The following is a 22,864-nucleotide window of genomic DNA, read 5'->3' as shown; positions in this document are numbered from 1 at the left end:
TTTATATTTTATGATTGAAATTAATAACTAAAATTATTAAAATATTAATATTCTTAAAATTATTTGAAATATTTTTTTTAATATAAATACAGAGATTTGTTTAGTTATAGAGATAAAAGTACAAACACAGAATTTTCATCATAAAAATAGAAAATATCTGTCTAAGGGATAGAAAATAAATATTCTCTATGTCTGTATGGCTTTCTTTTTCTTCCTTTAAATAAATAAGGCTAGTAGGCTACTGATGTAATTCTAGTTTTGGTAATATATAAAATGGTCTTATTAATATATTTCTAAAAAAATATTTTAAAAATATCATAAAAAGAAATACTTTACTAAAAAGTTGAAATATAACATTTTTAATATATTAAAAATATTTTAAAATATTAATATTAAATTCTTAAAATATATACTTGTAACATAAATTATTAAATTAACTGTATTCTTAATAAAAACAAGTAGGTCATAATATTGATGATAATAAGTCACTCATATAATTTTAACATTAATACCCGCAAGGGGAAAAACCGTAATTTTTGTTGTAAAATAAATAAAAGATATATAAAATAAAGATGTATAAATAGAAGACTCTATTATTAATATAATTAGCTCAATAATATTTATATATATAATAATATTATATGTTGTATTGTGTATATATATACAAAGATAAGAAAAAGTATTAAAAATAAAGAGAGAGAGAATTGCATTTGTTTATTGTTACTATCTCAATATAATAAAGATGGTTAATATTGCTATTAATATTATATGTAAAGAGTAATAGAAAATAGAATTTAAAATACTTATAAAATAAAAGAAGAGAAAGAATTGTAATAGTAATATAAGGAGAAGGGTATTTGATTGCAACATAAAAGGGAATCGATTTCTTATTATTTGGTTGTGTGTAGTAAGAGAAAAGAAAATAAATGCTTTATAGTAAGAAAGAGAGAGAGGGAATATATTAGTTATATTATTGCTGTGTGTGTTTTTATTCAGAGGCTTGAGCCTCTATTTATAGGTGTACAAGATGACATTTTTCAAACTATAATAAATAGAATCATCCTTGATAAACTAAGTTACTTTGGAAATGGGCATCCACATATGATCTTATTACAACACTCCCCCTTGGATGCCCATTTAGGATTATTGCCTCATTAAAACCTTACTAAAGAAAACCCTGTGGGAAAAACCTTAGTGAAGAAAAAAGAGTACAATATCCTTTGTGATGGGGACTGCCTCATTAAAAACCTTGTCAAGAAAAACCCAATGGGAAAAAAACCTGACCAAGGAAAAAAGAGTACAGTCTCCCTCTCTTACCGACATCATTTAACGTCTCGAAATCAGTGCATCCCAATCTCATGTACCAATCTTTCAAAGGAGAATTTTGGGAGTGACTTTGTAAATAAATCTGCCAGATTGTCACTTGAGCGGATCTGTTGGACATCAATTGTCCCTTGATTTTGAAGATCATGAGTGAAGAAGAATTTGGGAGAAATATGCTTTGTTCTATCGCCTTTAATGTATCCGCCTTTAAGTTGAGCAATGCATGCTGTATTATCTTCAAACAGGACAGTTGGAGCTATCTTATGATCAATCAGTCCACATGATGACATAATATATTGAATCAGACTCCTCAGCCAAAAACACTCGCGACTAGCTTCATAAATCGCCAGTATTTCAGCATGATTAGAGGATGTTGTAGCAATTGTCTATTTCGTGGACCTCCAAGATATAGCTGTACCACCATATTTGAACATGTATCCTGTTTGAGATCTCCCTTTATGTGGATCAGACAAGTATCCGGCATCTGCATAGCCAACTAGTTGTGACTTGGATCCGTAGGGATAAAACAATCCCATATCAACCGTTCCATGAAGATATCGAAAAATTTGTTTGATTCCACTCCAATGTCTTCTGGTTGGAGAGGAACTATACCTTGCTAGTAAATTCACCGCGAATGATATGTCAGGTCGCGTATTATTAGCAAGATACATTAGTGCTCCAATGGCACTAAGATATGGTACTTCAGGACCAAGGATATCTTCATTTTCTTCTTTAGGACGGAATTGATCCTTTTTCACATCCAAAGATCTTACGATCATTGGGGTACTTAATGGATGTGACTTATCCATATAAAATCTCTTCAAGATCTTTTCTGTGTATGTTGTTTGATGAATAAAGATCCCGTCTTTTATATGCTCAATCTGCAGGCCGAGACAAAATTTAGTCTTTCCAAGATCTTTCATCTCAAACTCTTCTTTTAGAGTTTTTATAATTGTTGGAATCTCTTCAGGAGTCCCAATGATATTTAAATCATCAACGTACACAGCAATTATAATGAACCCAGATGTAGTTTTCTTTATGAAAACACATGGGCAGATGTCATCATTCTTGAAACCGTTTTTGGCCAGATACTCAGTAAGACGATTATACCACATTCGTCCAGATTGCTTTAGACCATATAAAGATCTTTGTAATTTGACTGAGTATAGCCCTTGTGAATATTCATTGGATGGTTTAGATATCTTTAATCCTTCAGGGACTTTCATATAGATATCCCGATCTAATGAGCCGTATAAATAGGCTGTTACCACATCCATTAAATGCATATGCAGTTTATGATATGCAGATAAACTGACCAAATAACGCAAAGTTATCGCATCCACTACAGGGGAATACGTTTCTTCATAATCTATACCGGGCCTTTATGAAAAACCTTGTGCCACAAGTCGGGCTTTATAGCGCACAACTTCATTTTTCTCATTTCCTTTTCTCACAAATACCCACTTATATCCAACAGGTTTTACATCTTCAGGTGTACGGACTACAGGTCCAAAGACTTCACGTTTTGCAAGTGAGTCTAATTCAGCCTTCATGGCTGCTTCCCTTTTTGGCCAATCATTTCTTTGTCGACATTCTTCAACTGATCTTGGCTCAATATCCTTACTTTCATGCATGATATTTAATGCCACATTATATGCAAATATTTCATTGACAATTGTCTTATTTCGGTCTCATTTCTCTCCTGTAAAGACATAATTTATCGAGATCTCGTCATTTTCACAATTTTCAGGTACCTGAACGTCTTCTGACGTTATATCAGAATTTTGGACAACTGCAGGTGTCTTTACTATGTCTTTTTCAACAGGAATATTATTTACCTCTTTTCTCTTTCGAGGATTTTTGTCTTTGGAACCGACAGGCCTGCCATGCTTCTGGCGTGTATTTGCTTCCGTGGCTATTTGCCCTACTGGGACATCAATTCGAATTGGGGCATTTTCCGCCCTGTCACGCTTCTGGCATGAATTTGCTTTAGTGGCTACTTGTCCTACTGGGACGTCAATTCGAATTGAGGCATTTTCCGCTGGTATGTAAGATTTGGTTATCCTCTTTGTATCGGAAAATGCATCAGGAAATTCATTTGCTATTCTTTGCAAATGTATAATCTTTTAAACTTCTAGTTCACATTGCCCTGATCGAGGATCTAAATGCATCAACGATGATGCATTCCAATTAAGTTCCTTTTCAGGAAGCTTACTCTCTCCCCCTAATGTTGGAAATTTTGATTCATCAAAATGACAATCCGCAAACTGGGCTTTAAACACATCACCAGTTTGTATCTCAAGATACCTCACTATAGAGGGAGAATCATATCCAACATATATCCCCAATTTTCTTTGGGGTCCCATTTTGGTGCGATTAGGTGGTGCAATGGGAACATATATCGCACACCCAAATATTCTTAAATGGAAAACATTTGGCTGCTGGCCAAAAGCTAATTGTATAGGAGAGAATTGATGATAACTCGTTGGCCTCAAACGAATAAGTGTTGTGGCATGTAAAATAGCATGCCCCCAAACCGAGGTTGGGAGATTTGTTCTCATAAGCAAGGGTCTAGCAATTAATTGGAGGTGCTTAATAAGTGATTCTGCTAATCCATTTTGTGTGTGAACATAAGCTACTGGATGTTCAACACTTATTCCATTAGCCATACAATAAGCATCAAAAGCTTGGGAAGTAAATTCACCAGCATTATCAAGACGAATTGCTTTAATTGGATTTTCTGAAAATTGTGCTTTTAATCGAATAATTTGAGCCAGTAATCTCACAAACGCCAGGTTGCGAGAAGATAATAAGCACACATGTGACCATCTCGAAGATGCGTCTATCAGGACCATAAAATATCTAAAAGATCCACATGGTGGATGAATAGGTCCACATATATCACCTTGAATCCTTTCTAGGAATTCAGGGGACTCAAATCCAATCTTTACTGGTGATGACTTTAAAATTAGCTTTCCCTGAGAACATGCAGCACAACAAAATTCACTAGTTTTAAGAATCTTCTGGTTCTTTAGTGAATGTCCATGAGAGTTTTCAATAATTCTCCTCATCATAGTTGTTCCCGGATGACCCAATCGGTCGTGCCAAGTTATGAATTCATTTGGGCTAGTAAACTTCTGGTTTACAGTGGCATGTGATTCAATTGCACTAATCTTGGTATAATACAACCCAGATGAAAGTGAGGGTAATTTTTCTAATATAACTTTCTTATTTGAATCATGAGTTGTGATATATAAATACTCATTATTTCCCTCATTCATAGTTTCAATATGATATCCATTTCGTCGAATATCTTTAAAGCTCAACAAGTTTCTTCGAGACTTGGTAGACAACAGTGCATTATTTATTATAAATTTTGTTCCTCCAGGAAACAAAATTATAGCTCTTTCGGAGCCTTCTATCACATTGCCTGAGCCAATAATAGTGTTAACATATTCCTCTTTTGGCACAAGATAGGTAAAATATATATCACTTTTGAGAATAGTGTGCGAACTTGCACTATCCGCAAGGCAGACATCTTCATTACATATCCTTGCCATTCTTCAAAAATAAATAATAATAAAATGAGTAGTATGCACAGTTAAATTGAATACTTGATCAGAATTATTTTTCTAAGAAACACTGTACATAAAATAATGTCATATACTAAAATTTTATTTTAAAATTTGACACATTTAATAATTTCAAAATTCATATTAATATTTCATTATTTATGTACATCACATTTGAAACTTAAATACATAGAAAATAAAACTTAACAATAAGTTCTTTACATTATTTATTTACATATATACTTCACAATCCCACATATTAAACTATTCCATCATTGATCAAATGACCAATATTTCCTTCAGGGTCCTCAAAGAAATCAGATACATCATAATGAGTGGTGGAGTTCTCAGCATCATTTGAAACAAAATTTGTTTCCTTTCCTTTGTCGTTCTTTTTCAAAGATGCCTGGTAAAGATCGACTAGGTGCCTTGGGGTACGACAGGTACGTGACCAATGGCCCTTTCCACCACAGCGGAAACAATTCTCCTCTGTTGATTTATTCTGCCTGATATTCCTTTCTTTATCCCACTTCTGGTGAGATCCTCTCTTTTGAACATAATTCTTTTTCCTTCCATAATTTTTCTTGTTATTAAAAGCTTGCCATTTACCTCTTCTGGGGTAATGATTTGCCGCATTTACTTCAGGAAATGGGGCGGCGCCAGCTGGGCGCGCTTCATGATTTTTCAATAACAACTCATTGTTGCGTTCGGCAATAAGAAGGCAAGAAATTAACTCAGAATATTTTTTAAACCATTTTTCTCGATACTGCTGCTGCAGGAGCACATTCAAGGCATGGAAGGTTGAGAAAGTTTTCTCCAACATATCATGATCAGTTATTTTTTCCCCACACAATTTCATTCGTGAGGTGATTCGAAACATTGCAGAATTATATTCATTTATAGATTTTAAAATCTTGTAAACGCAAATGTGTCCATTCATATCGGGCCTGAGGAAGTATTACCGTTTTCTGATGATTATACCTTTCTTCAAGGTCTTTCCAAAGATCTGCAGGATCTTTTAATGTAAGATATTCATTTTTCAATCCTTCGTCAAGATGACGACGGAGAAAAATCATGGCTTTAGCTTTATCCTTCTGGGATGCATTATTTTCAGCCTTAATGGTATCTCCAAGATCCATTGAATCAAGATGGATTTCAGCATCTAATATCCATGATAAATAATTGTTTCCAGATATATCAAGAGCATTGAATTCAAGATGAGAGAGTTTCGACATAATGAAAATATTACCTGAGTCTTCCTAAAGATTTGATCAGAGTCTCGTGCTGATAACGTGTTGTAAAATAAATAAAAGATATATAAAATAAAGATGTATAAATAGAAGACTCTATTATTAATATAATTAGCTCAATAATATTTATATATATATAATAATATTATATGTTGTATTGTGTATATATATACAAAGATAAGAAAAAGTATTAAAAATAAAGAGAGAGAGAATTGCATTTGTTTATTGTTACTATCTCAGTATAATAAAGATGGTTAATATTGCTATTAATATTATATGTAAAGAGTAATAGAAAATAGAATTTAAAATACTTATAAAATAAAAGAAGAGAAAGAATTGTAATAGTAATATAAGGAGAAGGGTATTTGATTGCAACATAAAAGGGAATCGATTTCTTATTATTTGGTTGTGTGTAGTAAGAGAAAAGAAAATAAATGCTTTATAGTAAGAAAGAGAGAGAGGGAATATATTAGTTATATTATTGCTGTGTGTGTTTTTATTCAGAGGCTTGAGCCTCTATTTATAGGTGTACAAGATGACATTTTTCAAACTATAATAAATAGAATCATCCTTGATAAACTAAGTTACTTTGGAAATGGGCATCCACATATGATCTTATCACAACAATTTTAAATGCTTGGAACTAATTATAAAACTACTAACTAGAATATCATTAGGAAAAGTTGAGGAGTTAGCATTATTATTAAAATCTGGTTAGTACTTAATCAGTAAAAAAAATAAGTAATTTTATATTATTAGATATAATTAGTGTATGTTCTCGTATTTTGTATGGAATAATACATAAAATTATATTAAAAATTTTATTAAAAAATTAAATAATATATATAATTATTATTATTATAAATATTTTATAAAGTTATAATTAAAATCAAACATTCAAAATTTTTAATATTAAAATATTAAAAATAATTAGTATTTGTCTTAATCAATTTGAGTTTGTTAAGTGATCATCTCACTCGTCCGCTTAAACAACTATTAGGAGTTAGAATCTCACCTTGTGTATATAGCAATCCATTAGCTAGCGATAAATCCTTGATAAATGGAGTATCAATACGTGGTTAGACTTGGCAGGAGTTTTCGAATATGCAGGTACCCGACCCGTCCATACTCAGAAGAAAAGGGTAATAACTTGACCCGAGTCGAGACAGATTTTGCTCAAGACAGGGTTTGATCGGATTTAGGGTATACCCGCCCCGAATATATACATATAAATACTTTTTAGGAATTAGGATTTGCCTCACATCACACATGATTCATAGCTTCAGTTTATACTCTATAGCCATGCAAGATAAACTCAATCATCCTCACCTAAAATCTTCTTCTTCTCGACTTCTTCACAAAAAAATCGCATAGCTCCTGTCATGTTGTTGCTGAGTTTATCGCCGCTTGCCTATTCACAACTCTCATCTTCCTTCACAGCCAGAGACGGACTCACGTTTAATATAGAGGGGGCATTTGCCCCACAAATTTTTAAAAAAAAAGAGTAATACTTACATACATATATACCACTTATTATATCATATTTGTCTCAAAATAAAATATAAATAGTTCTTTTGTATTTTATGTTAACAAATATTTTGTTAAACTTAACACATAATAATAATTATATTGTTAAATTTGATTTAGTATGAAAAATAAATAAATACACTCAAAAATTAGTGATAATTAATTATATTATATTAGTTAATTAATTAATAATTAAATTAAAATTTAATTTTTTAATTAAATACAACTTAAATTATTAGTAATTTTTTAAAAATTGTTTAAGATAAAAAATATATTATCTATGTATTAATACATTGTAATTATTTTGGTTAAAAAATTTATTTATACTATAAAAATTATAATAAGTATATTTGACAATTAAGTAAAATAATTGTTAAAAATATATATATAAAATAATATTTAATCATGTTAAAAATAAAAAAGGTCGTTATAAATATTTTTTTGTTATTTTAAATATTATACTATGTGTATGAAATTATATTTTTATTATTTTAAATATTATAATAATAATTGTGTGTATATTTCTAGTTCTTATCAATATGTATTAGATAGTTTTAATTTTAAATTTTGAATATATCTAAACCAATTTAGATTGATCAAGTGATCAATTTAGTCGTCCGCTTAAATAAGTATTAAGGGTTCGAATTCTGTCTCGTATGTATAGCAACTCATTGCCGGCCAATTGTAGATTCTTAAATGGAATTCAAATTCATGACGGATTAGTCCTTAACTTGTTGAATATCGTGGGAAGTAAAAAAATATCTATACCTAAATTTTATTATATTTTTGTTCCCATTACTAATTTTTCTGGGTTCGTTACTGTTTACAGCTTATGTCATCATCGCTGCTCATCCCATTATCGTCGTTGTTGAGCCCGTCGCCACCATTCTCCTTCCGAGTTTCTTTTCTCTAGGTAAATTTTCCCCTCTCTCTCTCTCTCTTTCTCTCTCACATTGTGAGTCTGTTAAGTTCTTCTCTTTTTCTTCCACAGACTCATCACTTAGTCGCCTTCACTATGAGGCCGGACGTTGCCGTTGCAGTTTCATCTGAGTCTGTCACCGAATAAAATAGAATTTTTATTCAAGTTAAAAATAGACATGTATGAGATCATTTTTGCATGTAATTTCTGAATTTTCTCATCCAAATTTGATCTATGTGGTTGAGTATTTTAGTATGAGATCATCGTAGTTTTGTTGTGACACTAATGTGATAAAAGTTTCGGTAATTTTATAACTAATATATGAGATAGACCAGATTATTAAAGTAATAAGAGAAATAACATTCAGATTTACGCGTAAAATTTATAAGAGGTTATCTCAGGAAAATATATATTTATAACCCAAATAAAAGATTGTTAGGAAATTATTATTTCTTAATATATTAATTATAATTGTAAATTAAGTAATTTCACATTAAATGACTTATATAACGGTGATCTTATTTATTGTCATAAATGTTAAATTAAATAAGTCATTATTACTTTTGATTTGGATAAATGAGATTAAAATCATAAATACTATTTTATTTGAGTTTTAGGGTTTAATGAACGTCACACTCAAATATAAATAATGACTTTAGAATTTCGGTCTCCAACACATCAAACTCGCCTTCGTAGCTCTTTTCCCACAGTAAAATTGTGATTCAGCCCTATAAAAAATACAGAAGGTTTTGGTTGACGAAGATCAAAGAACCACAAGAGTCAAGCTCTCTGATCTCAATCATACTCTCGAATGAAGAGACGCTTTCGCGCTCTTAGTTATATTTTTTAATGATTTAACATGAAAGATCTTGAGGTTGAGAAATCCTAAAATTTTTAGCTAAAATAAAAATTTTATTCAATCAAATGATAATAAATAATTTTATTGAATTAAATTATATTAATGTGATAATTGGATGAAAAAAATGCTAGAAAAATAAATAAATAATATTTTAAGAGTATAGAAATATTAAATTGTCATTTCAATTTACTTTTTTAATCAACGATAATAAATATCTTAAGTTAATTAAATTTTTACAAAATTTATACACCTAAAACTATTTTCTTTTTTCAAAAATCTTTTGAAAATACAATGGTTCAATGAGAGGCTGACTATTGAGAATTGAATATAATATTTTTAAATTTGTATTTTCAATAAAAAGATGTATTTAGTTCTATCCATCCTAAATAATTTTATACTCACTATTACTTATCCATCTAAATAATTCTAACATGGATATAATATTATTTTTAGATGTAAAAAATTTAAAATATATTTATTCTATTTCAAAAATTAATATTCATATTTAACTTTGAATTCCAACAAATATGACAAAAAATATTATTTTTTTAGTTAAAAAATTAAAGTAAAATATCTATAAATATATTTTTATGCTTTAGCTTTAGATTTTTTAAAAAAATTTGGCAAGTTAATGGAATCAAATCATATTTCTATAACATACATAAGAATGTATATTACACATAAATAAAAAAATTAGGTATAGTAAGAACAAATATAATTAAAATTCATACATTTAAAATGTGTTTGAACTTTGAAAAATAAGATGAGATATGAGAACCCACAGATACTTGGCTTCAATGAATCTGTTTACACCATTCAACTCAGTGTTTTTTAGCTTTTTGTTTTCTTCTCTTCTATTTCATATGAATTTATCAGTGCCAAACATGCATCACATAGAATATTTTTTAACACCATCCTAATTCATATATTATCTTTGCTAAACAAAATATAAAAGAAAAAAAGACAGTAAATAAATTAAAGTTATTATTATTTAAAGAGATAGTAAATATATTAGTATTTTTGTATTTTAAATTAATTAAGATTTAAATAAAAGATAACATTAATTTAAAAAAGTTAAATTAAAATTAACTCAAACATTGATATTTAAATTATAAAAAAATGATTTTCATATTTTATAAAATATCATACTGGCGGTAATTGTAAATATGACGCTATTTAAAATTAAATAAAGTATCACAGATAAAATAAATAAAAAAATAAAAAATAACTTAATCTTGTATAAAATTTACCTATAAAATTTTGTACCAAAAAATAAATTTAATTTTAGTATATTAATAATATAAAATATTTTATATAATCATTCAATTCAATTAGATTTATCTATTTAGGTCATTATTGAAAAATAAATTTAAGATACCAACATACAATTACTTTAAATTAAGCAACAATTATCAATACTATATAAGGGACACACTATTCCACTCAGAGTGATTGCCATAAGAAATAATTTTCTAATTTTCTATACTAATATTAGAAAGTTTATATAATACTGTATAATAATATTATCATTATCAATACTATATGATATCAAAACAAAACAAAAAAATCACCGTGCTAATATAATATTATCAATATTATATAAATCATCTTTGTATTTATTTTTCTGTGCGTATATAATATTTAATTAACACATTAAGACTTATATAATATTTTGTTAATACCTATATATATAATATAAAGTGATTTACAAATTATTATTAATTCGTATATAATGTATAATTAAATTTAATGAATTTAATTAGAATAAACAATAAATTATTTATTTTATTTCAGACTTTATAAATGAATAAATTAATTAACTAATATAACAAATTATAATTAATGTAGTAAAATTAATTAAGTAATATATATTATAATAAATTATATTAATATTTAAATATCTAATCAAATCAATTAGCTGATATAATTAAGTCATAGTAATAAATTGTATTGAATGAGTTAAAATAATTAAATTGAGAAACACTCTACGAAGTATGCCACGTCAGCTCCATCATTAAGTGCAGACATCCGATTTTTATATAATAAAATAGATTTTATATTGTTAAAAATATTAATAGCGATAAATTGATGGTAACAAATCACAAAATTTATTGACCTCCCAGCGCTCCTCTATTATCATATAACATCTGTTGTGATTTTAATTTTTTTATCTATTTAACTTCTCTTTTAATGTTGTTTTCACCATGTTGCTAACTAAAAAACATTAATATTAATAACTAGCTTTTTTAAAAAAAATAAATACTTATTTTAGATAAAAGAGATAAATGTTAAATTGATACCTAAAAAATTCTACTACTAATAAAATGGTACCTGATTTTTGTTATTAACAAAATAATTCTTAAAAAATTTTAAAATTTAATAAAAGTGATCGACCATCAATTGAGTAATTTTGAGTTAAAATTTAAAAGTGACGTATCAGTTAACAATTATCATAATTACAAAAATTATCCACTTTTAATTTTTATAATTTTAAAAACACTCCAATTTCAATTTTTTTTAAAAATTCTAATCCCCCTTTTCTCTTTTCTTCCTTTTTCCATAATTCCCTCACTAAATATCCCCAGCAATTTCCCTTTTCCTTCTCCTTTGTCACTTGTTCCAGTTTCCTTCCCTTGGATTCCTTTAGGTTCATCTCCATTTCCATCTCCATCTCTATGGAATACCGATTTAGTATTTAGCTTTAAATAAAATAAAATCTTAATTAAAAAATGAATACATAAAGAATTTCAAAGTTTTGAAGTACTACACTATAACTTTTTTTTTCTTTTCTTTATTTTGTGGCACTGCTATAACTACAATACTAGTGTTTAAAAAATCATCATAATTATTGGGTCATTAATCAACGACAATTTTTTTAAATAAAATTTAAATTTGTGGATAATTAATCTTTTGTCTTTACTCTTTCAGTTAAGAAATAATGTTAAGAATGAAAAAGAAATGTCACACTAATTTTCCATTTTATATTGATTAAGAGGGAAAAATATGCTAGCATTTAATTAACAATGAATATAATATACAGTTGAGTTTTACAAATTACTGGAAGATGTGTAAGCAGTAGTGCAGATTGATAAGAAGCAGCATACAAATGGACCCTCCCACTTGACAATAGTTTACTAACTATTACTCTACAAGACTTGGCCCCTCCCTTGAAAATGTGCACCAAATAATATATACACCATCCTTTTCAAACGAAATATTTTAATACGGTGCATAAGATGCCTATAGTAGTTATGTTGGTTATAATATCTTAAAAAATAATATTAAATTAAAATAATATTTTTTTATACTTTAATAATATTTTTTTATTTTTTAATATAATTTTAATAATACTTATATAACCACTGTAACCAGATAAAAGTCTTTGTATTAGCATTTGCCTCTTAATTCACGCTATAACGCAGTAGACTTTGGACGATTTAGATAAAATAAATAAATAAAAATATAGTGTCCAAATTCAAATTGTGTAGAAAGGGCCCGTTCCCCTCTATATATGGTTGATAGAAACTTCTTTCAAGTTTAATCACTCATATAAGTCATATCATGTATATATATATATATATATATATATGGCCATATAGAGACAATTGCAGTTACACACAGCCTGTGTTCCCTTTGACTTGTGCTATTTCTTCTTTGAATATATATAATCCATTATTATTATTATTGTTGAGGACTCTTTAATAATTAAGTTAGATCACTGAAATAGAGAGCCATGGGAAGAGCTCCATGCTGTGACAAGGCTAATGTAAAGAGAGGGCCATGGTCTCCTGAAGAAGATGAGAAGCTGAAGAACTACATAGACAAATATGGCACTGGTGGTAATTGGATTGCTCTTCCACAAAAAGTTGGTAAGAACAAACCCATCATCCTCTACTCATGACTCATCTTTTATTTAGCTTCTTAGTTAATAATATTCTTCTGTAGGCTTGAAAAGATGTGGGAAGAGCTGTAGACTTAGATGGCTTAATTATCTGAGGCCTAACATTAAGCATGGTCAGTTCTCTGAAGCAGAAGATAGAGTAATCTGCAACCTCTTTGCTACCATTGGAAGCAGGTATTAATATATATATATATATATATATATATATATATATATATATGTTTTACTATTTCAATTATTTTGAATGCAAAGATTCTAATATATACCGTTATTTTCATATGAAATTGATAATTGAAAATTGTTAGATTGCTTAATATTTTAACTAAATTATCATTTACCAGTTTTTAACTATTAACTTCACGTGAAGATAACAGAGAGCGTGAGTTTAGCTAATTTCATTTATAATTGTGACTTGTGATATGAGTTTTCATGTGTATATATAGGTGGTCAATAATAGCATCTCAATTACCAGGGAGAACTGACAATGATATCAAGAATTATTGGAACACCAAGCTTAAGAAGAAAATGATGATGGCCGTCCATGATAATAGTAATAATAATAATATACTATCTTCTTCAATTCTTCAAAGGAAGCCTCCTACTCCCCCTCATCATGAACAAGTTACCCTTTTATCCATGTTGCAAAATAATCCAACATCATCATCATTCATCAGCCATCATGGTCCTGCTGATGGATCATCCTATTCTTCATACTCATCAAGCCTTCTGAGTAGTGGTGGAAATAACTCTTCTACTTCCAATTCCAATTCCAATTTTCAAGGGCAAGAAAGTAATTTGATGGGACATAGCATGTTTGTGTTTGGGGGTGAAGCTACTACTAATAGCTGCAGTTCTTCTGATGCTAGCTGCAGCAACAACAACAACAACAATCATGTGATAGAGCATGATCATCATCACCATGGAACTTTTGTTGATCTCTACAATAACAATAATAATGGTGGAATATTATGGGGAGAAAATCCATTGGTGGAGGATTATGGCATAGTAGAAGAAATCAAAGAGCTAACAGCCACTACTACTATTACTACATCTACTGCTAATTGTAATAATAACTTTTTGTTTGCTGAAAAGAAGACAGACGAAAGGGTCATGTACTACTATTGAGTACTAATATTCTATCATATCATGCTCACTTTCTTTATTATGTTATTGCCTAACAATAATAACATACATCACATTTCATCGCTTTTTGTCTTTTCTCTACTTTTTAGAACTTACCTACACCGTAGTTAGTTATCTCACATTATGTATGTTATTTCTGCAGCTTTGATTGTTATCGAAGCTTGTATTAATCTTCATATACACACTTAGAAGCCAAGCAAGCTAGAAATTAGAGTACCTTGTCATTCCTAATAATTTTCAATAGTATGTATTATTTGACCTTTTTTTCTTCAAAATTTCAATCATTAGCCTAAAACCGATTAATCAACTTATCATCCATCATTTATTGATTTAGTTACTATATAACTAATTATTTTCTTCTTATAAAATTTGAATAATTTTAAAATAGAATGCCAATAATAAGATACTCAATCATTGAGGCATTATTCTTTCAAAAATTTTGATGATGACCGAGAGTTATAGTGATTACTAACTTTAAATATACAAGTCACATTTCTTTTAATTTCACAACAATAATTTTGAATATATGCAACAACACTCTATCACATGAGGCTTTACGACACCTTATATTCGTGACTTCGTGTCCCGGACGAGTTGGTGGTGCTTTCGAGTGTGATGGTGGGGACCGGCTTCGATCTGGGTATGGTGAGTGAGGACTGAGGTTTCGCAACCTCTCGAGCTGTTGCGGTATGAGGGGGGAGCCACCTACAATGACACTCCGACGCCCAAGTCAGAGTTTACACAGGCGGTTCGGACGTGTGACGCCAGCCGGATCAGCCGCTCGGATCGGATCGTCTCGCGTGTTGTGCGGGGCTAGAACACCTTACAAATAAAGATACATATATAGTATTTGAAGGAGTATAATTTAACTAGGAACATGTGAAAAAAAGATAAACAAATTTACAATTTCATCCGGTATCAAAAGATTTAACTTAACACAATTCCATTTATTATTTTTAGCTACTTCAATCTCATTATTCCACGAGCAGGATAAGACTACCATCCTCATCGCGGGCGGGACAAACCATCATCCCACAATAATTATCTCCGATTAATCAAGAGTTTATCCAGACATAGTTCAATTTAATCTATTATATCACTTTCCAATGTATTCAAGCTTTATCAATTAATTATTCGACTCTATAAAGAAATTAAAGGGATTATAAATATGTTGAAAAGGTTAAATAGTTCAAAAATAACATTTTGGTCAAAACTGAATAGTTACACATACGCACGCTTTCTATTAACTTAAATTTTTAGGAGAAACCAATTTTATAATTTAATATCTAAATTTTTATAATTTAAAAATTTAATATTCAATTCTTATTAATTTCAAAAGAAAGAATTTTGGCATAAACTTAATAAAAAGAAAAAGTAAGTACATTTTTTCTATATATAAATTTTAAAATAATTAAAAAAATCTCTTTGAAACAAGAGAAATTAAGACAGAAAGAGATTATTGTTATTCATTTTTACACAGGGCTTTCTGAGTTTAATTGCCGGCATGTTTTGTAAATTGAAGGGCAAGAATAATTATGTTAAATATGTCATATCACAAAATTTATCAAAATTAAATTATATTATTATTTTAAAAATATTAATTATATACTAAAATCAATCATTATACAATTATATATAAATATAGGTATAGTATAATTTAATTTATTTTTAATGTATATTCTATATTTTAATATATATTTTATACTATTAATTATTTTAATCTACGCCTATTATTATTATTATTATTATTATTATTATTATTATTATTATTATTTAATTTAATTGTGAGGTTTGAGTTGCCCTAAGCATGTGAAACTTCTTTCTATATCGGAGCATGACTAAGAAAGATTTATACTTTTTTAATCTTTTTTTTTTTGAATCAAAATAAGCTCAACACACTAATGTGGAGCAACAAAAGAAACAATAAGAACATCATGTAAAAAACATAAATCCCTATAGCTTTCGGATCGCCATCAACCACCAACAGCTTCCCTTTCAGTCCATTCGTTGTAGCTCAGCAATGTCTTTCTTATTATGAAGTCCACACCTGTTTCCTGATTCTGGAAAATTCTAGCATTACGTTCCATCCAAACGTTCCAAATAACTGCAAAGAACCCCGGCAACCATTTCTTTTGCTCTTGTTTCCGCTTATGCCTACCAGTCCACCTCTCAAATAGTTCTCTTATGGTCCCAAGCATAGACCATACCTCCCCAAAAGACCTCAACCACCTGCACCACACCTGCCATGTGTACTCACAGAGGAGAAACAAATGCTCCACCGACTCTATCTCCTTCTTACAAAGCATACAGAGAGTATCACTGAGTCTAATAACGCCTAGTCTACTCAATCTCTCCTTAGTATTCACTCTACCAATGAGTACATACCACCCAAACAGCTCAATTCTCGGCGGTACCATCCCTCTCCACACTGAACTTGTGTAACTCTAACTCGTTATCTCTTCCGACAGCATCTCCGATTGTAAAACCTGCACAACAAACTTGGTAGAAAAGACTCCTTTACTATCAAACTTCCAAACCAAATTGTCATCTTTACCATCTAACAGCTTCACCAGCCTTAGCCGCTCATCAATTTGATGGACCAGTTCCAACTCCCATTGGAACAACTCTCTCCACCACTGGAAATTTCATATCCACTCAAGCCCATCCCAAAATTCACAATCCCCTATCAGCGATCTCTGCTGATTCGAAACAGAATATAATCTTGGAAAAGCCCCCCTTCAAGGGGCCACCTTGCAGCCAGTTATCTTCCCAAAACAGGGTCCTCCTCCCATTCCCTATCTCCATCGCCAGGCCAGTAAGCATTTTGTCTTTTATCCTCTGCTCTTTTATATTAAGATTACATATGTCTTTCCAGGGCCCTCCTTTATCTGGTAGCTGCTGGCTTACTAGCATTACATCAGGATTCAGGTTGTTGCACGAGCAGACAATCCTCTTCCATAAGGGACACTCCTCTTTAGAAAATCTCCACCACCACTTAAATAAGAGCGCTGTGTTCCGAAGCACCACATCTCCAACCCCCAAACCCCCAACCTTTCTTGGTGCCTGAACCAACTCCCACTTAACTAGCGGAATACCGTCGTTACCATCCCCTTTGCACCACATAAATCTCCTTTGCAATGCAATCAGCTTATCCGCAACTACCTTTGGCATCTTGTATAGACTGAGGTAATAGATAGGTAGGCTATTCAAAACTGATCTAATAAGCACAAGCTTACCTGCTTTGGTTAGAACCTTTGCTTTCCAGAGGCTGAGCTTCTCTTCCACCTTATCAATAATCGGTTTCCAAGTCTTTACCAACCGAGGATTCACACCCAAAGAAATTCCGAGATACCTTACAGGTAGAATCGCTTGCTTACATCCCAGCAACCCACAGGCACTATCTACCCATTCCTGCTCACAGTTCACCGATATCAAACTTGACTTCTCAAAATTAATGCTCAGTCCCGACATCAACTCAAAACACCGCAACAGTCTCCTATAATTGACTATTGTCTCTGTCACCGGGGGGCAAAACAGAATCGTATCATCTGCAAATTGTAAGTGCGACAATCCGATCTGCTCACCTCCTACTAGCAGCGGTTCAATACGCTCATTCCTGACCGCTTCTCCCACCATCCGATTCAACACGTCGACCACCAATACAAACAGAAACGGAGATAGGGGATCCCCTTGTCTGAGGCCTCTTTCCATGTTGAACGGCTTGGATGGTGACCCATTCACCAGCACAGACATAGTGGCCGTGCTGACACACTCCTTCACCCAATTCCTCCAGCGCTGTCCAAATCCCATTTTCTGAAGTACTATATCCACGAAGCTCCATCTGACTCTATCATATGCTTTATGAAAATCAAGTTTAATAATTGCCGCTTTCCTTCTCCTTGCCTTAAGCCAATGAACTGTCTCACATGCTATGAGAGCACCATCATGTATTTTTCTACCTTTCACAAATGCAGTCTGAGTCTCACCCACCAATCCTGGCATAACTGACCTCATTCTTCTCACCAGCACCTTCGATATCACCTTATACACACATCCCACCAAACTAATCGGCCTAAAATCCTTAATTTCCTTAGCACCCAAGAACTTTGGAGCCAGTGTCACCCATGTTATATTCACATCTGATGGTAACGTTGCCCTTTGAAAGAAATCCATCACCGCCACTGTGAACTCCTGCCCAATCTCTTCCCAACATTTCTTAATGAAATTTATATTATAACCATCACTACTTGGGGCCTTCGATGATTCACAATCCCAAACTGCCTCCTTAATTTCCTCTGCAGACGGTAACACCTCTAAGGCTTCTGACTCCTCTGTATCAATTTGCGGTAACAACCCATCCCAAACACCAATCCTTGGTACATACTCCTGCTGGTACAGTTCCTTGTAGAATCCCCTTATTGCATGCTTAATTCTTGCCTGATTCCTCACAAGCCGTCTCTGAATCATCAAAGCATCAATCTTGTTATTCCGCCTTCTAGCCGATGCAATGTTATGGAAGTATCGAGTATTTCCATCCATGTCCCTCGCATGTTTAGACCGAGACATCTGCTTCCAATGGATTTCTTTTCTAATGTACCATTTTTCACAAAATCTCACTAGCGCCTTCCTTCTAGCTTCCGTTGTACCATCATAAACCCCCTCACTAACCTTCTCATCCAACTTCCAGATCTCATCCTCAAACTTTGTGATTCTGTTATCCATATTACTAAAGTTTGCCTTATGCCATTGCCTCAACGGAAGCGTCAAAGCCTTCAGTTTACCAAGAAACGGTCCTTCGCCCAATGTCCGCCATTCATTTTTAATCGTCCTTAGAAAACCCTCATGGGTAAACCAAGAATCCAAACTCCTGAATGGTCTAGACCCCCATCTCCCTCTTATATCCTCCACAATCAACGGGTAGTGATCGGATAATCCCCTTGGACCACCTTTCAGCCTAATATCAGAGAACTCCTCCACCCATTCTACATTAACCAGCACCCTGTCAATTCTGCTACAGGATTGACCTCTGAACCAAGTGAATTTTCTTTCAGAAAGGGGAAGATCTACCAACTGCATGTCTTGCACCCAACTCTTAAATTCTTCTGCTGAAACCGGCAAACTCTGCAACCCTTTGCGATCTTCAACTTGCAAAATTTCATTGAAGTCCCCCATCAAACAAAAAGGAACCTGACACAAACCTGCGATATATCTCAACTCCCCCCATACCACCCGCTTAGCCTCCCTACCAAGCGCCCCATAAACCAAACAGTAAGCACACTGGAAGTTGTTCTTTGTTAATACTCCCTCAATGCACTACCATCTCTCTCCTTTATAACAATTCCTTTTCTGAAACATATTATCATCCCACAACAACAGGAGCCCCCCAGCTGCCCCAATAGATTCCACAAACTCCCACTCTACAGAACTGTTACCCCAAATCCTACCAACATCATATTTCAAAATATCCTCTCTTTTTGTTTCAATCAAGCCTACCATGTTTAGATTATACTTTTTCTTCAACATTTTAACCATGCCCAACTTCTCGTCCCCCCTCAAACCCCTTATATTCCAGCAGCTTACAATCATTTAAACAAAGTATTGCTCACCTTATGTTTGTTCTTTGGACGACTCCTTCTTGCCTTTTCTTTTTGTTTTGCCAATTTTCGCTTTTTCTCTATTTTTTCATTTTGAGCTTTCAATATACTCTTAATATCCACTTCCTCATCGTACAGCATAGCACTAGATTCCACCGCTAGTGCCCAGGAAACCTCATTTTCCTTGGCTTGTGCTTCCATGGAGATGCGGTTATCCTCTCCCTCAGTGATTCCGCCGCTACCTATTCCAGATCCAGCCCCTTCCTCACAGGTTTCATCATTCTTAACCAATCCTTGGATGTCCTCATCTTCTCCGTGAGCCTCCCTCAAGGATGTCGCCAGCCCTCCCAACCCATCCATGTGAATCTGTGTATCCTGGTCAGCCCTCCCTCCATCAACAAATCCTTCTGGAGCCGCCCGCACCTGCACCATGTTCTCATGAACATCGCAAGTCGCGCCTGCAATGTCCACCTCCACAATCGGCCCCTGTTCAAACCCCTGACAGCCACCAGTAGCGCCTCCATCCAGTTCTGCCACCAACCGTTCCTGCGCAGTCGGACTGTCCCGTCCGACGTTGCCCTCCGCGGTCACCAAGTCCAACCCCACACCGCCGCCCACAGACGCATCATGAAGAACCCGCACAGCCCTCCTATCCTCCACAACTTCGCTCCTCCCCTGAACGTTCCCCTGCCCAGCAGTCACATCGTCCTCGAGGCCAGCCGGCAACCATCTCTGTTCCGTTCTCCTGGATCGTCCGGCGGCCCCCTCCCCACTACCGAATTTGGTCGCGCCACACCCAGCCAAACCCTTCACACTTCCCCTAACCTTTGCCTGACTCAGCAAATCCCGGGTCATGGCACCCCGGTTTGCTTCCTTCCAGCCCACCATAGGCCCACCCGGCTTCCCCCACCCAATACTCAGATCCTCATACTCCCATGCCCCCATTCCCTGTTTAGGTAATATTGGGCTTAAGTTATCATGGCCCAGCTCCCATCCTTCTAGACAGCGCCCATACTTAGCCTTTATTGGCTTCCCTATGCGCAAAAGCCCAGTTAGTAAACCTTTAGAACCAAAATCTCTCCCTATCCCAGTACTAAACTCCTGTGTAACCATTTTATCAGAGTCTCCTTCCTCACACCCACCAAATCTCTCCATAACCTCCTTCCCATTATTTCGGGAACTACTATCCGATTCTGCTTCTGCTCCAATCTTTTTGAAATTCAAAAAATTAACGTTCATATCATTCACTAGAACCTGAGAATTGACTATGCTACCCTTGTCCTGGTCCCCCCTGTTCGTTTCCGGTGATCAAGTCCGCCGTCGGATCCCACTGCATCTCCCCCTTTCTCCGGTTATGTTCACAATACCCATCTACAGCTCCCCCTTTACAAACCTGCTCCTGTGCCACCAAATTCCCAGTCTCCCCTGCCTCCCATCCCGTCTCTTTCACATAAGTTGCAACCTCCTTCTCCCCAATAGCAATTCGTACCCACTCTCGAATTTCATCAAACTCACATGTGTCAATTTGAACCCTTCCCATCCGAAATGAAGCCCTTTCTCCTGTTGGAACAGCACAGTGGAGAACGTCTCCCCATAGGCCTCCTATCGCTTTGAAAGTTTCAGACGACCATACATGAAGCGGCAATCCATAGCACTCCAACCATACTCTGCGAGACCCACCACATTCCTCCCAGCGCCTAATCCGATGAAAGATTTGTAGCATAGTATCCAGTTTAAACGTGTACGCCTCATCAGCATGCTCCACCGTATCAAAAGTTAATAAAACTTTTGTCTTTCCGATCTCCTGGACATCTTCCACATGAGGCATATTGGTGTGTATTACCATCTATGCCTACTAAAATTTTCAGAATTATATATATTATCATTTTATTTATTATTACAGTAATCATTGTTACTTCTATTTTGAGTGTTTTTTTAGACTTAATAAATATAAGAGAATGAATTACTAATATCTTATTATTTCTACTCTAAATTATATTCCCTCAAAAGAATGTTTAATGAATATCCAACTTAATTCAAATAAATAAATTAAATAATAGATTTTGTGACCATCAAAATTATATTAAAATTTAAGAGTAATAAATAATCGTCTTCAAGGTTTTCAAAAATTACAATGTGTACATCCACTATACTTAATATATCCAAGCCAAGGTTTATACCAATCATAAAAATATAATAAATTAAAATTTAAATTAAAAAAATGTGGTAGTTTTTGTTTAAAAAAGGTGACAATTTCAAATAGAAAAATCTTGAACAAGTGATAAAAGATAAAAGTAATATATATATATAGAGAGAGAGATAGAGAGAGAGAGAGAGAGAGAGAGAGAGAGGAGAGAGAGAGAGAGAGAGAGAGAGAGAGAGAGAGAGAGAGAGAGAGAGAGAGAGAGAGTATAAGATGCAAGGTTCTGAAAATCGAACCGGTCATCAAACCGTTTTAGTTAGGTTCACTGATTTATAGGTTCAACCGATTCGACCGTGATTAAACCGAAAAAACCGTTTTATAATAATTAAAAAAATTACAATAGAACCTTAATAGAAGTTATTTTCTTCTAATAACTAAATATAACTACAGATACTTCTGACCAATTGTAACCTCTGCATGAGAGTACACAATTATAATTTTAGAGTACATAAATTGTAACTTCTGTAAGATATGTAATTGGCACTTTTTTTGAACATATTCAACAAGTCTTCATGATTTCTTCAACCATTACATGTCGAATTTCAACCAACTTGCTCCCCATTAGTGCATGGT

The 22,864-nt window shown here is 32.9% G+C and overlaps 2 protein-coding genes across 2 annotated transcripts; one reads left to right on the top strand and one right to left on the bottom strand.

Annotated features, from left to right (window-relative positions):
- The first annotated feature begins 12,934 nt into the window (after window positions 1–12,934).
- LOC112696559 (uncharacterized) lies at window positions 12,935–14,556 on the top strand. Its single transcript, XM_025749367.3, has 3 exons — window positions 12,935–13,319; window positions 13,396–13,525; window positions 13,795–14,556. Exons 1-3 carry the CDS (start codon window positions 13,184–13,186, stop codon window positions 14,474–14,476), a joined length of 948 nt encoding a protein of 315 aa, XP_025605152.1. The 5' UTR covers window positions 12,935–13,183; the 3' UTR covers window positions 14,477–14,556.
- A 1,911-nt stretch (window positions 14,557–16,467) lies between these two features.
- Window positions 16,468–16,911, bottom strand: LOC140173659 (uncharacterized). Its single transcript, XM_072198163.1, has one exon. It carries the CDS (start codon window positions 16,909–16,911, stop codon window positions 16,468–16,470), a length of 444 nt encoding a protein of 147 aa, XP_072054264.1.
- Between the last annotated feature and the right edge of the window lie 5,953 nt (window positions 16,912–22,864).

The sequence above is a fragment of the Arachis hypogaea genome, chromosome 6 (assembly GCF_003086295.3).
Source record: "Arachis hypogaea cultivar Tifrunner chromosome 6, arahy.Tifrunner.gnm2.J5K5, whole genome shotgun sequence".
In the NCBI taxonomy this organism is placed as follows: Eukaryota; Viridiplantae; Streptophyta; class Magnoliopsida; order Fabales; family Fabaceae; genus Arachis; species Arachis hypogaea.
The sequence above is the reverse complement of the archived record's forward strand: the minus strand, read 5'-3'. Positions and strand labels throughout refer to the sequence as shown.